Raw genomic sequence first — 17,553 nt, 5'->3', positions numbered from 1 at the left:
TACGTATATAAATACAACTAAAGTCAATTGTTGTATTGTACAAGGTAAGATCTACGGATCTGTATATATGTTTTTAGAAGTGACCTGGCTATCACAAATGATAGCTCAATGAAATGGCTTATCAAGTGGAAATTTTAAGCAGCCAAATACTCTGAAATGCACGTTTCTAATGGTGTAGGGAAAACTCGAATGACCTGGATAAAAATCCACGCGACCTAGGGCAAAACGTGCAGCCTCCAAATACAGTATATGGGATCAGGGTCCGGATCGAACCCACGACCTCCTGTATACCAGACGAGGTCATTAACATCTCGCCATTGCGGCGCCCTTGCTTCTGGCATTCGAGTATAATGGTTATGCAGGCGATGATGACAATGGATTTTTTCTGTTTCTGTTTGCAGACAATGCTGTTGGTATGTGCATCCCTTTGTCTCATCGCTGGGTTTCCACAAGTCACACATGCTGGGAACGTTCTCGTGTGGCCAGCCGAGGCGAGTCACTGGTTAAACATCAGAGTCATCATGGACGAGTACGTATAAAACCTTTTTTTAATCAGTAGAATATGTACACAGAATATGCGTGCAGGTGGCGAGGAGGTTGGGTTTGATCCTGAAGCTGACGCCTGCTGTATATTTGAAGTTTGCATGTTCTCCCCGCGGTGGAGTGGATTTTTCTCCGGGTCCTCCGGTTTCTCCCTTCACATTCATAATCAACATGCATTTAGAGTATTTGGCAGCTATACATGTATACGTGATAAACGACTTAGTTGAGCTATCATTTGTGGCCATGTCGCGTCTGAAAAAGGGCTATATAGGCTCAGTGGGCCTTGCCTGGGAAAATAAAAGTTTAATAGTGGAAGCCTGTCTGTGTGCCTTAAAGTCCACGATCCACTCGGATAATTCCAAGGCGATCATTGCTGGCAATCATCACAGGCAATGGTTGCTGCAGAATATACCAGTGTACACATGCCATTGTCGCAAATGTGAACAATTTTGCTTCAAGATACCCTTTCCCCAAGTGGGCAATCGGGGCAGCAGCTTTTAATAGTATCAGGGACAGACACTACAGCATGAAAATAAAATTGAGAGGATATAGACGGATGGAGCAGAACACCTTAAAATTGTTTGCTCTTCTGAAAATCAAAGCATTGCATAGAGCAGTGGTTCTCAACCTTTTTTGGCTACTATTGTACCCCCCTTGTTGAATTTAGTTTGAACAGAGTTCCCCCCTTGCCTGAACCAACATGGTTCTCAGAAATACATTTATTCATAATTAACGTCAATATTTTAACCAATTGTCCATTGAGGTATCCTAACTAGCTATTATCTGAAAGCGATTGCAAACAAATCAACGGACGCTCTGCATGTGTGACGTAATTAGTTCACGCTCTTTGGTTACTATTGGAATCCCGAATTGTTTACTATGAATGAGTTTATAAAAATATTTTATATCGTTCTAGGTTACCATATGGATGTAATCTTTATTGTGGTTATTTAACATTGGAAAATTCATACAAGATGATTACAATCATGTCGTATGGCCACCTACCCCCAGGAGTTCTCATTTCCCGGTTGAGAACCACTGGCATAAATTAAGTTATTGGCAAAGTGACTCGTAATAATGGACTACAGCAAATAATGTCTGTTAGCTAACTAGTGACTAGGACTAGGTCTGATCCATCTTTAATCATCAGGTTAATTTATAGTCTGTAGACCAATCATTATTCAGCATGCTAGCTTTAATTGACTAGAAAGTAACGTGTCGTTCCAATCCATCGCTCATGCTTAATGCATTGCCAGTGATGGTTGCCGACAATAATTGTCTTGAAATTTCCCGAGTGGATAATGGCATGCATGGAACATGCGGCGGCGGTGAGGAATGCGTGTGTATACGGACATAGTCCATTATTTAACATATATAAATGATTTACATATATGTGTCACTCACTAATGGATGATGACTCCCTATGCTGTGCGGGTTCTGGGTGTTTGTTTCAGAATCAGAATATTCATTTATACTGCAGGAAGAATCAAATGAACTATAAAGCTCTAATTCACAGATGTCCAGTCAGGGCGGGTCAGAACGTTACAACAAAGGATACAAAAACACGCGAGGACAAAGTATAGGAAAGGTTAACAAATCACTTTAAAATATACAAAACTAAACTTTGTATCCTACCAGGTAAACCCCACTGAGGTATTAACTTATTTTTCAGAAGCATCCTGGCCACAAATGATTGCTCAACAAAGTGGCTTATCAAGTGGAAATGTATAGTAGCAAAATTATCAAAATAATCTCAGAATCAGTGCGGATGGGTATAGTGCTGTCATATGATCATCTCAATGGTTAAACCATTATAATGTTTATACATAAGTTTGATGAAACAAAGTAGTTGTACATACATGCCTGTGCCTAATGTGTGCTTCTACAACAATCTGGCATGTCTTGAACCCCTAGGGGCTGCGTGCACCCCAGGTGAAGAACCACTGTCTTAAAGTTACCATTTGTACACATCACGGAGGGCAGTCGTTTCCCACACACGCTTCCGTATTATGTACTCTTAGCACTGAATTGTCAGAGATAGAATTTAGACATGTTTAACTGTCATTTTTTTGTGATTAATGACCGCAGCTGAGACCATCATCTCACTATAACTTGAGAATATGGTTTAATCACTGGAGGCTGTCTGGATTAGAACCCAGTTCTCAGTAATGCCAGCTTGGCACTGTAATCTCCGAGCTATACAAGCTACCTCGCCACGTCTTTTTTTGTTGTTTAAATAACATAATTTACTTTCTTTCTGCCAGACTCATTAAGCGTGGACACCAGGTCACCGTGATTGTCCCCACTGGGGCGATATTCATGAAAACCGAGGACTTGGGTCACGTGCAGCACGAGCTACTCAAAGTCAACTACACAAAGGAAGGGCAGGAGGTCATTATGAACGAGTTCTTTCAGTTTTGGATTTTTGAGTTCTCCACTCACTCGTACTGGGAGATCTACAAGCGGCATTCTGCGATAATGGTGGAATTTAAAAAAAGTAAGTCATAATAAAAAAATAACGCCACATATTTAGGAAAGCATCACAGAGTCTCCATTTTTTTTTTGAAGCACGGTGCTTTTCTGGAATTTATGGTCAATTCTTCTTCTAGCCATGCCTCCTGGTATACAACTTTGCGTCATTTCCTCACAATCAATGTCACGTGTAAAATAACTACAGCTGGACTCGAATAATCTATGCTCCAAAAATGCAAATCAAAGGAATCTGCAGTATAATGTGCCGGCGAGTATTGTTTTGTTTTTGTTGTATTGTCTCTGGTGTAGGCCAAATAGTTAATTTGTTCGTTTCTCAATCCACTTGTTCTGGTGAGGGTCGCGGCGGCAACATGTTGAGCAGGACGATCCAGTCCTCCATTTTTCTGGCGACAGACTCTAGCTCTTCCTGAGAAATTCCCAAGCATTCCCACGAGCGGACCGGCCCCTGGAGTCTTCGCCCAGTGGGACATGTTGCCTGGTATAGTTCCAGGGGGACTATCGGGGGGCATCCTTACAAGGTGCCACCTCAACTGGCTCCTCTTGATCTGGAGGAGCAGCAGCTTGACTTTAAGGCTCTCCTGGATTACCGAGCTCCTTACTCGTTCACAGAGAGTGAGCCTGGCAAACCTTTGGAGAAACCTAATTTCGGTGCCTTGTACCCGCAATCTCATCCTTTCGGTCATTACCCAAAGCTCATGACCATACGTGAGGGTGGGAAGGTAGATCAACCTGTAAACCTAGAGCTTTGTTCGAGAACTCCGCTCCCACTTCACTACCACAGAACGATTCAGTGCCCACAATACTGCGGATACCACACCAATCTGCCAGCCAATCTCCCGCTCCCACTTATCATCACTCGCGAAAGAGACCTCGAGGTAATTAAACTCCTCCACTAAGGGCAGCTGTTCCCCCCTCAACTGGAGAGAACAATTCACCATCTCCTGCGAGTGAACCATGACCTCAGATTTGGAGGTGCTGATCGTCATCCCAGCCGCTTCACACTCGGCATCAAACCTTTAAAGTGCATGCTGGAGATCACAGACTGACGAGGCAAAGAGGACAAAGTCATCTGCAAAAAGCAGCAATGTCACCTCCATGCCCCAGTACTGGATGATCTCCATACCTCGGTTGCACCTTGAAATCATGTCCATGAAAATAACAAACAGGCATACAGACAAGACGCACCCTTGGCGGAGTCCAAGACCAACAGTGAATGACTTTGATTTAATACCAAGAATAGGGACACAGCTCTCACTCTGGGAATACACGGATCGAATAGCACACAAAGGCGGCACCGGTACAGCATATTCCCGCAGCACCTCCCACAAGACATTGCGGGGAACACGGTCATATGCTTTCTCCAAGTCTAGATAGCAGGCGTAAACTGGAAAAACATACTCCCATGATCCCTCAAATATCTGTGAGAGGCAAACGAGCTGGTCCATTATTCCATGATCATGACGGAATCCACATTGATCCTTCTAAATCTGCGGTTTGACCACCGGGCGTAGCCTCCTCTCCAGCACTCTGCCATAAGCTTTACTTGGGATGCTGAGGAGTGTAATTACTCTGTAGTTGGAGTACATCCTCTGGTCCCCTTTTTATTGGAAACCACGACCTCAGTTTGCTAGTCCAGAGGTACTGTACTCTCCTTCCATTCAACATTGAAGAGGCGTGTTAACCACAATACTCCTACACTGTCCAGCGCTTCCATCAACTCTAGGCAAATCTCGTCCACCCCAGCAGCTTTGCCGCTATGAAGGCCCTCGACCCCCACAGCGACTTCAGCAACTGTGATTAGATCTGGCTACCTCCTAAAACGAGGACATGTTCCCCTAGTTGAGGAGCTCCTCAAAGTATTACTTACACCTCTCCACTATCTCCTCAGTTGAGGTCAATGTTACATCACCCTTACTGAAAAGAGCCTGGGCCACGTCCCGTCGAACCCACCTAAGGTGTTGGATGGTTTGCCATAACATATTTGAGGTTTGCCTGGTAGTCCCTCTCCATGTCCTCTCCAAACTCCTCCCACGCCCGGGCTTTGGCTTCAGTGATTGCTGCAGCTGCTGCCATCTTGGCAAGCCGGTATCTCTTAATCAAGTTGGGAAACTATTTTTCCGAGCATGGCTCAGAAAGCCTCCTTCTTCAACTTGACAGTATCCCTCACCACTAGTGTCCACCAGCAGGTCCTAGGATTGCCGCCATGACAAGAACCAACTGCCTTCAGGCCACAGCTTTTCGCAGATGCATCCACAATCGAGGTCCTGAACATCATTCACTCAGACTCAATGTCCACGACCTGCCCTGGAGTGCAGGAGAAGTTTCCCCGGAGGTGGAAGTTGAAATATTTCTGCACTGGGTCTTCCACCAGACATTCCTTTAAAACCCGCACTATTCGTTTGGGCTTTCCACGTCTATCTGGTCGGTGCCCCAAGTGTCGGATCCAACTTACCACCAGATGGTGATCAGTTGACAGCTCTGCCCCTCTCTACACTCGAGTGTCCAGAACATACAGCCTTAGATCCGATAATACAACTATCAAGTCAATAATTGATCTTCAGCCCAATTTACTCTGGTACCAAGTATACTTACGGGCATCCTTGTGTTCACACATGGTGTTTGTTATTGACATTCCGTGACTAGCACAGAATTATAATAACATCTCATCATTCGGGTTTAGATCAGAGGGGCCATTCCTCCAAATCACACCTCTCCAGGTATCTCCATCGTTTCCCACGTGAGCATTGACGTCACCCAGTAATACTATACAGTCGGTAGGAAGCATTTTGTTGAGCACTGCACCCACCATTTCCAAAAAGGCCGAATACTCTAAACTGCTGTTTGGTACATAAGCACAGACAACAGTCACGTTTTTACTTTCTGAGACCTCAAGTCTCAATGAGGCGACTTTCTCATCCATTAGGACAAACTACAAATGAACAGCACCCAGGTGGCGGTTTGTGAGTATCCCCACACCTGTCCAGAGCCTCTTATCAGGGGTCACTCCAGAATAGGAGAGAGACCATCCCCGATCAAGAAATTTAGTTCCAGTGCCAATACTGTGTGTTGAGATGATACTAACTATATTTAGTCGCAATCTTTCCAGCTCTGGCTCCTTCCCCCCCAGTGACGTGACATTCTACGTCCCAAGAGCTTGTGTCCATCACCATAGTCTACTCCATTTGAGACCATCCCTCTTCCTGCCATAGGCCAATACGTTTCAAGGAAAATGCATGCATTATCAAAGCATGTTTGTTTGCATGTTTTATCACAAGCACGTGTGGTTAATGCAAACTTGATTCCTTGTTATAAGTGTCTGTTTGATGCTTGAACATCTTTAAACCTTCCTGTATTCTTTCCGGAAATGGAAAGGCCATTTTTTAATCAGTCCGGAGTTAGCTGCACTTTTCCATTGAATACCCTCGATCCCTCATCTCGAAGGTTCACTCAGCCATTTGCAACTCAATTAAAATATTTCCACGTTTTCCCTTTCAAATACCCTTTTCCAGTCACAGGAGGGCTCACCATATCAGGCAATTAATTCTGATTGGTTTCTATTGTTCAGCTAGAATTTATGATATATGGCTCACCACTGACCAATCAGAGACTCCCTGTGCCGTTGAATTGGGATGCCGTGGTGGCAAGATGTTAACTACCTTGCCTGGTGTGCAGGAGGTCATTGATTGGTCTGATTCCAACCCGAATTATGCCTGCTGTATATTTGGAGTTTGCATGTCTCTCTCTCTCCCCGTGGTCGCGTGGATTTTTCTCCGGGTCATCTGGCTTTTATCTCCACATTTAGAAGAAACATGCGTTTAAGAGTATTTGGATGCTGTAAATTTTCACATGATGATAAACCTATCTTGTGGCTAAGTCTTTTCTGAAAAAGAGTTATATAATTCAGTGGGCCTAAGCAGGTTAAATAATATGTTTTTCTTCTGTTTAAAATAGCGATTAAAATTACCACAAAGAGGACCGTCTGCTAAGGACATCTGTACTGTGCAGAAATGGCTTGCACACAGGCAGTATCGGACTCGTCTTTCTTTGTTTCAAGGTTTTCCTGCTGAAGTCTTCACATCGAACAAAGATCGTCACCGCATTGCGCACTTTCAGATGCGCTTCTGCGGTTGTCTGGAACGCTCTTCCTTCCTATATTAGGAAGCCACTGGAGCTATTTCTTTAGAACCGCTTTTTACATTTAGTTTGTTGTCCTTAACCCACAACTCCGATAAGCACGGTTGGCTATGTACGGTGCAAAAGAAGTTCTAAATACTTACACACTTGCGCCTTTCTCTCTGGTTCCACAATGCTTTGTGAGGCATCACTTTAGTGAGACACAGAGCTTCAGATAGACAAACAGCTACAGGGAGAAAAATGGAGCTGCAGATCCACAAAATTAACGCATGTTGACAAAGATGTGAAAATATATCTAGAGAGACAAGCGGAGCTCCAGAAGGACAAGCAAAAATGATACGTGGGGCTGCATAAAGATACACCTATGTCATTTGCACACATTTTAGTTGATTTTATACTGATACATATATTTCAAATGTAGACCCATGTGGCAGATTGGCTCAAGTTTGGTCTGAGAATTTTTTTTTTTATAATCAGGGAATTCATCGCGGATCAATGAAGGTGCTATTCGCCTGCTGTGCTTCCCATATAAAATATTTTCCCGAAATCGGCTAGAAATATTTTTGGTGGATTTTTGGTCAGTCTCACCTCCATGGTGAATGGTAAGTTATAGGATTCACAATGCAGTTGCCCCATGTTGACACGGATTATTTTTTGTAAAATGTGACTTGATAAGTGTTATAATTGTGTTATAATTTACAATAAAAAACATGTATATTTCATAAACCAATATTGCCAACACTTTGGTGAAATGGTGTTGGTGATCTGTGTGCTAAGATTCTTAACGTTTGTTTTTGTGAATCTTCAGCTTTAGTGACAATAAGAAGGGTCCTGAGAAAGACCCAAACAATATTCCCCGGCATAACAATACATAGCAAATGTGGGTCTCTCAAAATCAACAAAAAATATAAAGTTAATAGTTAATAATTATTAGTCTCTTGTTAAGCGTAAACCATGTATGCATATCTGCAGAAAGACAAAAAAAGGCAAGGATTCCCTTGTAGCCTTAATAGGCTGTTGGGTCAAATGCTGCTAGCGAGCACCTATAAAGGCTGCCACAGCACACGTGAGGGTAGGTGGCCAACACCACGCACGGCCATCTTTGTCTCTCTAGTGGTGATGTTTATCCACTGCACCAGGTACTTGTTTTGGGCTGAGTTAACCTAGGGGAGGCCCACGACTGGTTTAGATAATTGTCACTGTTGGCCGCCAGCGGGAATCGAACTCAGGTCGCCGGATGCGTCGCGCAAGCCCGAGAACTGCTACATATCTGCACACGCACGTTCACACAGACACCAAGGACACGTGCATGGCGTTGAAACGGGACAAGGGCCTGATCTCTCGTCTGCGGGACGGCCAGTTCGACGTTCTCCTCTCTGACCCCATCGCCTTCTGTGGTGATGCACTGGCGTTAATGCTGGGCATTCCCTACGTCTACTCCCTGCGCTTCACTCCGAGCTACATTATCGAGCGCTACTGTGGGGCGATGCCCGCGCCTCCATCCTACGTGCCCATGCCAGTGTCTAATCTCCCGGACCATATGCACTTCTGGCAACGAGTGCAAAACACTGTGATGTATTTTCTCAGTGACTTGATGCATATATTGATGGATGGAAACAATTCAAACAGAATATACGCTGAATTGCTTGGTAAGTGTTTATTTAACCAACGTTTAAATTGTTGTCGAAAAAGGACACTTCCAAATTGATATATAAGATTAAAATACTGAAGGAGTTAATATTTAAAATTTTTACGGAAAATCATTTTAGGTAAATACGTTTTTACGAACATGAGATCGTGACACTTGCGTGTAATTACCTGTGAGAAAGTGCTGAAATGGCTGTTTCTTGAATTAGAATTTCATGGTATAAAAGACAACCCGCTTTAATTGCCAACTCTGACCCCACAGGAGAAGGTACAACAATCTGTGAGGTGATGAGCGGTGCCGAGTTCTGGCTCATCCGGAACAACTGGGACCTCGACTTTCCACGCCCATTCCCTCCAAATTTTGTCTTTGTCGGGGGGCTCCACTGCAAGCCCGCAAACCCCTTACCCGAGGCAAGTTACGCGAAGCAATAGCTTATTCTACAGCGACATCACCAAAAAAACACCACGGTTATCAACAGCATACTCAGCACCACATCGGGAGCACTAATAATGTCACCAGTTAGATAACAAAAATCATATACATAACACCAATTGAATAAGAAACACCACTACATATACCAATACATTCAGATGCACCACGAGAATCACATCACAAAAAATAATTGAAATATTCAACACCATGTTATGGTGGAATGCTTTTGTGAATATTTAGCAAGGACATTCGCACCTGAAATAAGCTGTGGGTTGAGTGGCTGGCGACGTCAAGGAAACGAACAGACGTAGTGCGAAGGGCAGCAACTGTATCTTAGCTTTCAATGTTGGGTTCCAAAAGTCCATCGTCCTGTCCACATCGTCGAACCTGGGCAATGGTATGCATGTATAGTGTAAAAGCGCTAGCTGGTGGACAGCAGCGGCAGCTGTGGTGGACAGACAGTACACACGCCGGTGAGCATGAGCACGGTGTTTTGGCAGAGCAGAGAAACTAGGGCAAGGGTCACGAAGGACCCCACCTGGAGGCCCCTGGAACCCGCTATCAGGTTCAAGAAGAGAGGCGCGGTCAGGGCTGAGTCAGGCTGTGCTGGTAGTATAAAAGGAGCCGAGAGTGGGGGCTCAGGGCTGTCGGTTCTGGGAATGGACTCGTCTCGTCGTTGCTGTAATCTCGTCGCCGTCGTCGCTAAACGTCTGATAGATATTGCGTTACGAAGGATAGTAGTTGGTAATCTTAGTCAGTGCCGTCAGTGTTAGACAGCTCGTGTTCTGTACAGGTTAGGCTAAGCTACTGCGGAAAGTGTGCAGGCGAGACCGTGGAAGTTGCTAATAACGAAAGTGCCTCCTAGAAACTGTCTCTGAATCGTTGACAATACACGTATTTATATATATATATACCAGGCCCCACGGAGTTATAAATATATTTTTCAGAAGTGACCTGGCCACACAAATGATAGCTCAACAAAGTGGCTTATTACCACATGGGATATTTATAGCAGCCACACACATTAAATGCACGTTGATTCTGAATGGAGGGAAAAAATCCACTCGACCACGGGGAGAACATGTAAACTCCAAATATACAGCAGGCATCAGGGTCAGGATCAAATCCAACACCTCCTGCATACCAGGGGAAGTAGTTAACATCTTGCCAAGGGACAGCCTAACAGGGTGAAGTACGGTGAGGTCTCGACTCCGTGAAGGCCTGTTAGGAACCCTGATAATACCCTCGTTGACGGGGCTCTGCAACATGTCCGGCAACTGAAGAACAGGCAGAAGTGGGTACTTGCATCCTCAATGGCTGTGGACATGGGGCAGCAGCAGTGCCTCTATGATCTTGGGCAGAATTTGCTGCTGTCTGGGTCAACAGAAAAGCTGTTTTTTCTTTACTGCGCTCTTACCCATTGGGGACAAAGCATTGTGGGTAACCTAACAACTTAAAAATGCAAAAACAACCTTACAGTACCAGGTTTTCAGCCCCTACTTTAAACTGTGTCCATTGCAGACAACGAGCAGGTAATGCTCGGATGACTGGTCGAGCTGAAAGCCACCGCTGGGTAAGGTTTATGCCACAATGGATTTGCCAGCAAGGACACCAAAGAAAGTCAAGCCAAACCTGCGAGAAACATTCCGGATTGGTGTCTCACCATGAATGGGACATGATACCAGGAGGCCATCGTACACTATTGAACACCAACTGGAAAAATATAACATCATAATTGCCGATATCACTGAGGCCAGACTCATAGAAAGTGATCAAGCCACCGTCAATGGCACGACTATCCTGCATTCTGGAAGTCAACATCACGTTTGTGGGGGTCGCACTTATCATCGAGCCGCCTCTCAACAAATCCCTTGTAACATGGACACCTGTCTCACCACAAATTTGACTGGCCAGAATGCAGCATCAAAATGGACATCTGTTGGTCATTGTTGTATATGCACCAACTGATGAATTAAACCACTTCTATGATCAATTAAGTGGTTTGCTATTTTATATTCCAAAGCATGACACAATCGTGATCCTTGGATATTTAAATGTCGCTACAGGCAATGACCGCAGTGGCTTAGAATCTGTCATAGGGCCTTTTGGCTCCAGGATTGCCAATGAAAACGCGGCCAGATGTTGTCCTTTTGCTCATCTGAGCACCTCACTGCTGTCGACTCATGGTATCGTAGACTGAGCATCCACAGCCAAACTTATATCTCAAAATAATAAAACAAAAATAGATAATATCCTGACCAAGGACAGAACCATCTATGAGTCGTACCTGGTTTTGCTGTGGAGTGGAGGCACCTGCTAACACCAACCACCGCCTGGCTGTAATACGAGTTGACCTCCACCTATCAATACCCAGAAAATCTTCAGCCATAAAGCAGAATGATGTCCAGAGGCTCAGGGACAGCCACGATACTGCTGATACATTCTCCAGGGCAGATGTGCCTCGTTTGGCAGCCTCCACTTTTTCACCAGATGACGTTGATATATAACGTGCCTGGTGCCATGTACGAGACTCGATTACATTGGTTGCTTAAATTATGGTAGGCCCTCAAAAGCCTATTCATACACCCTGGTTCTCCGATTCCACCTTAAAGGTTTAAAAACAAAAGGCAGCTGCACGGCAGACTGATAACACCAAGGAACATCGCAGGCTTCAGGGAATTTTTCAGAGCTCGGGCAAAAGCTGACCAAGAGAAGTATCTGAACTCACTGGCTTATGGAGTTGAGTCGGGACTGTTACACAATGACATAAGGGTGGACATACTGCCATGGCTCCCATCACCAAATTATAAGGCTCTGCATGGTCATCGGTGGAGGAATTCCGTATACAATGGACTGAGCATCATGCACCAGTGTTAAATCACCCACCAGCAGATGCTTGTCCCCCATTCATAGACACTGCATCAGCAATCAATGCGGATTCCGACTGTGAAACCAACACAAACCCTTCTGCATCAGAGGAAGTTCAGCATGCCATCATGAAGATTCATGATGATAAATCAGTTCGGCTAGATGGTATTTCTCCAGAACTGTTGAAAGGTGCTCTGCATCTTATTAGCAGAGGTTTACATCAGCTCTTCATCAAGGTCTGGATGTCCAGAGAGGCACCTGCTGATTGGAGAGACAGTATAATTATGTATCTGTACAAAGGGAAAGGATCCCGTAACGGCATGTAGTAATAATATACATATATCCTCACTATCTTTAAATTGAAAACTAATTTCTCATTTGAAAACTAATTTCTTTACAACTGCTTTTTGTGTTTAGTTTTCTGTCCTTCCTAAGCACCTCTGATAAGCACGGTTGGCTATGCACAATGCGAAAGAAGTTCAACATACTGTATATACATTTCGACCCTGTTGGTAACAATCATCAGAAAATCTAATCAGCTCCATAGCTTTCTCTACAATATCAGCCGACCTCGTCTCTAGCTGATACCATACCTATTTAGGCTCCCTATATTTGGAAAAACGAAACGTGCTTGGGTATGTGGTAGCTATGCATGTGGGCTACATGACTCAGCCTATGCAGGTTCACCTGTTAGAGGAGCCCATTGATTTTGTCAGATCTTTCAAGGATTTCTGAGGTCCTCACAGATTATAGTCTGGTTAAACTCAGGATAATTCATAGGCAGGGCAATTCTTAATTTAAAAGGAGGTCTACTTTTCACAAGCATAGAAAATAAATGGTTTATATGGATCCACTAAGACCACAAACTTCATATGCAGTAATAATCCAGGAAGCTTCCACACAGCATTGTTTAGCCAATAAAAAAAATGCTGCTGCACGTCATGAGCATAATATCCATGTCGTGGTGAAACTGGGCTGATGTGAAGGTCTCATCTCTCAGTGGCATGCTCCAGGTAAAAAAAAGTTTAACATACATACGTAGATACTCCAGTAGCAGGAAAGGTTTTTACACGTGTACTTCTGGGCAGGTTGCAACCACTCCTGACAAAACACCAGCGCCCACAGCAATCAGGATTCAAAGCTGGTTGTTCTACGATGGATGGTGTGCTGGCACTCTGCCTACTTGCAGAACTGCACTGACCGCCCATTGAAGGTGGCTTTTTACTCTGTGGATTGATCCGATCTCTGGTCTGCCTTGAGAGGCATTGGGATCCCTGGCATCCTGCCGGACCTTGTAAAAGATCAGAATGCAGGCACAAACGCAAGAGTTTGTGTCGAAGCCATATCTGGGATGTGTCAAGGATGCATCCTCGCACTGGTTGCTGTTTTGTTGGGTGATCAAATGGATATTTGACATGACCCGCGACCTTGGAGTCAGGATTGGCCGGCACCACTTCATTGACCCCAACTACGGTGATGCAGTTTTGTTTGTTTAGAAGTCTGAAACGTTCACAGCAGTCCATCAACATTTCAACAACATGAGAAAAACAATGGGACTAAATGTTTCATGTAAGAAAAACCAAAGTCCAGAACTTGGGCTGCGGACCTTCAGAAGTACCCTGCGTAATCAATGGCAACACTGTCAAACCAATGGAGGAATATCTCGACCTGGGATTTGCAGAGACCACTGATGGACAATCTAGACCTGATGTCATGCGCTGGATTGGCCTGGCCTCAAGAATAATGGTCTGATCCGCAGTTGGTCCCAGAAACAAGTACGTCTGGGCACCAAATTAAGAGTCTACCAGTGCTGTGTTTTGTCAGTGTTGTTGTATGGTGTGGAGGCCTAGACATTGCTTCAAGCTAATTTGTATCAGTTGCAGTCCTTCCACATGTGATGCCAAATATGTATTGTTGGCATCCAATGATTAGACTTCATTATAAAATTCAACATTGCATCTAGGACTGGTCTCCTAGCAATCGAGAGCTCAGTTCGAGGGAGACAGCTGTCACTTTTTGAACACATCACCTGTTTGGATGCATAAACCCCTGCAGCAAATTGCGTGCTTCAGTTGTCAGTTAACGTTCAAAGTGGACTGCGACCCTCAAAGGAATGACATCATCCTGTGGCTCCCGCGTGAGATGTCGATCAAACAAATCACTCAAGACCCCGGTGTATAGGAGCAAGAGCAGTTTATGCGAATGCTGTCGCAAGAGGCCACACCGAGAGCTTATGGTTCAGAAATATTTTCTATTTGCCTGTTAATTATGATTTACTGAAACTTGGGGAAAGTAATGCATTGTATGATGAAATAAATTGCTTATGTTAATTGCAATAACAAATTTTTGACCTTTTGACCAGGTTTATAGATGACCCACAACATTCGAACATGTTTGGTAGATAAATAGTTGTTGCACTGGAAACAACTAAGATAAATTCATTGGGAAACAGTTTTACTTACGATGCAAAAAGGGGGCTAAATCGGTGTGGCACGGGCATGAGAGGGGATGGGCTGATGCAGTATAGGAGGACGTGGAGCTGAGTAGATTTTCCAGTGACTGGTACTCGTGCCATCAAGATTGGCCTCTGTTGGTGAGGCTTATGGAAGATCCTTCTGGGCATTTTGAGATGGGTGCCCTTCAACAACGATGGAGGGCAGAATAACGACGTCCACAGCATGGAGCGGAGGGCTATGCGGCTAAAATGCTGCAAGTTGACAGTACAGAACAGGTAGTGCATCTACCAGTCATCTCAGTCAACTCATAAAACCTGGGTCTGTCGGGTGACAGTGCCAACAAGCAGTGACTTCAAGGTGCACCTAACCTGGCACAAGCGCCGTGGTGACATCCCCTTCCCTTAGTGTTGCATATGTGGTGGTGGTATTGGAACAGGCGCGAACACCAGCTACGGTTAACGCCATGACTTACCTGTGCGGGGGGCGGTTGTAATACATCCCTATTCGGGACCCCTCTCGAGGGGAGGGGGATGTGGTGCTACGATCCCACAAAACCCGCCCCTCTCGAGGAGAGGGGGATGTGGTGCTAGGATCCCACAGAACCCCCGCCCCTTGGTGGGGAATCGTATAAATGGCGGGAGCCGGAGAGTTGAGTTGGAGCGAGCTGAAGACGAAGAACCAATGAAGCCCGAAGTCCAGCTAGCTATAACCCTGGGACTCCTCTGACCTGCTGTCCTTCTAAGGGCCGGGAAGAGCAAGCCAGTGGTGTGGCCCCAGAGCCGCGAAGGCCGATGTCCTTGTAAGGGCCGGATTCGTGTGGCTGGTGGTCGAGACCTGTGCTTGGCTGGGCCAGGTCAGGTAGTCTTCGTGAGAGTGTGAAATACAGGTGGGAAGTAAGCGAGCTAGCTTGGTGAGTTAGCTCGGGAATACTTCCCTTGAGAGAACTGTTGAAGAGGCCGTTACCTCTTCAAGTATAGAGCTGTAACATATTTAGAGTTAATTAATACGTGTTGCCTCAAGTTCAACCGTCTCTGTCGTCAAAAAGGCCACTACACATAGCGGGAGCATGTTATCTTTCCGAGGACAATTCAATAAGAAGTGATAGTGTCATACTATAAACTAAACTGTTATTCTTACTAAACTACACACTTTTTTCTCCTGATGACGATTGCTTGTGTTGCAATCGAAAAGTCGTAGATTTTTGTTATTTTGTTATTTTCTTTGCACCTATCTACGTGACTTTACCAAAAGACCCAAAAATATGAATTCCTGCAGTCACGAAAACTTTAAGTGGGCTCATCTCTGATGGGGATGAGTCTGACTATAGGAGGGAAGCTGACAACCTGGTGACCTGGTGTAGCCAGAACAACCTGGAGCTTAATGCTCTTAAGACCGTGGAGATGGTTGTGGAGTTCAGGAAGAATACAGGCCCACTCACCCCCATCACCCTGTGCGACTCCCCAGTCAACAATGTGGAGTCCTTCCGCTTCCTGGGCACTATTCTTTCCCAGGACCTCAAGTGGGAACTGAACATCAGCTCCCTTATCAAGAGAGCTCAACAGAGGATGTACTTCCTACGGCAGCTGAAGAAATTTAATCTGCCAAAGACAATGATGGTGCGCTTCTATACAGCCATCATTGAGTCCATCCTCACCTCCTCCATCACCATCTGGTACACTGATGCCACTGCCAAGGACAAGAGCAGACTGCAGCGTATCATCCGCACTGCTGAGAAGGTGATTGGCTGTAATCTACCAACACTTGAGGACTCGCACACCTTGAGAACCCTCAGGCGAGCGAGGAAGATTGTGGACGATTCCTCTCACCCTGGATACTCTCTGTTCCAGCTACTCCCCTCCAGCAGAAGGCTGCGGTCCATCAGGACCAAAACCTCACGTCATAAAAACAGTTTCTTCCCATCCGCTGTTGGCCTCCTCAAGGCCAAGGGCTTAAAATGACTTTTACACTTAAAATTACTTTTACACTTACTATAACATTTTTCTACATAATTACACCTTGTCATACTTACGTGTTTTCTTATTTGTATTTTTGTATTCTAAGATTGTATATTACGGCTAATTCACATTTTACATTTCACATTTTATATGGTCTACTTATTCATAATTTTACATACTTTAGCCCGTTAGTATTAGTTATACTTTGTAACGTTAGTTATCTCGGCCTCGCTGTGCGCTGCGTTGCACCGCTAGTCGAGTAGATAACCATGTGTTCAATAAACCCTCGGAGCCAGGATGACCGTCCAACTCCGATCGTCATTTGTTGATTGTAACAGGTAAAACTGGTGAGAAAACACAGATACAGCATCTGTTATAATTCGGAAACACCCACACAATGAACACCACAGCATCAGAACATTGTCTCAGATAACAATAGATCCTGGAAGGACCAGGCCCCCACATTACCCCTGTACAACTAGACAAAGGCACAAGCTGGTGCGTTGCATACAGGCACATAGTGTAGTCATCCCACTGCACCCCAAATGTACAGCATTACACTTAACACTAAACTGTGGATGAGATACTTCGTCATCACTCTCAGGATCGCAACATAGGCACAAGTCTGACTCGACCTACTAAATCACAAGTAACATCCACAATAAGGAACGTCACAGGCTTCGTTACTAACTAGGCCTCGTATTTACTACAACAACTTAACGGCACCATAAAGGCATTTACATTGCTATAACGGTCATTCCAACATTACAACAGCATTTCCAATATTATAGGAATATAAACAACTTACAGATAATGCTTCTTAAGCTCCCACAATGGACAAGTGCAGCTGTGATCTCATTGAGATGCGATGCGTGCCGCCATCTTGACTTATCTGTGTAATGGCTGACGCCCGCGTGGTACAGTGGAAATCTAACATCGTCACTTCCTGGTCACGTGACCAACATTAGCATAAAAAAACAGGAACTTCCTGTGAACACACGCTCCACATCTGCCGTGAGGCAAG

General features: G+C 44.8%; 1 protein-coding gene across 1 annotated transcript in view; it reads left to right on the top strand.

The window, feature by feature from the left end:
- Positions 1-261: 261 nt before the first annotated feature.
- LOC144953404 (UDP-glucuronosyltransferase 2C1-like) overlaps positions 262-17,553 on the top strand; it is a 36,384-nt gene continuing 19,092 nt past the window's right edge. The window contains exons 1-5 of the mRNA XM_078883980.1: positions 262-291; positions 399-529; positions 2,808-3,040; positions 8,463-8,819; positions 9,080-9,228. Of these exons, the coding sequence (XP_078740106.1) occupies positions 405-529; positions 2,808-3,040; positions 8,463-8,819; positions 9,080-9,228 (864 nt within the window). The 5' untranslated portion in view covers positions 262-291; positions 399-404. The remainder of the gene's footprint in view (positions 292-398; positions 530-2,807; positions 3,041-8,462; positions 8,820-9,079; positions 9,229-17,553) is intronic.

Source organism: Lampetra fluviatilis, chromosome 76, assembly GCF_964198595.1.
Source record: "Lampetra fluviatilis chromosome 76, kcLamFluv1.1, whole genome shotgun sequence".
NCBI lineage: Eukaryota > Metazoa > Chordata > Hyperoartia > Petromyzontiformes > Petromyzontidae > Lampetra > Lampetra fluviatilis.
Note: the sequence above shows the minus strand (reverse complement) of the source record. Positions and strands in the feature narration are given on the sequence as shown.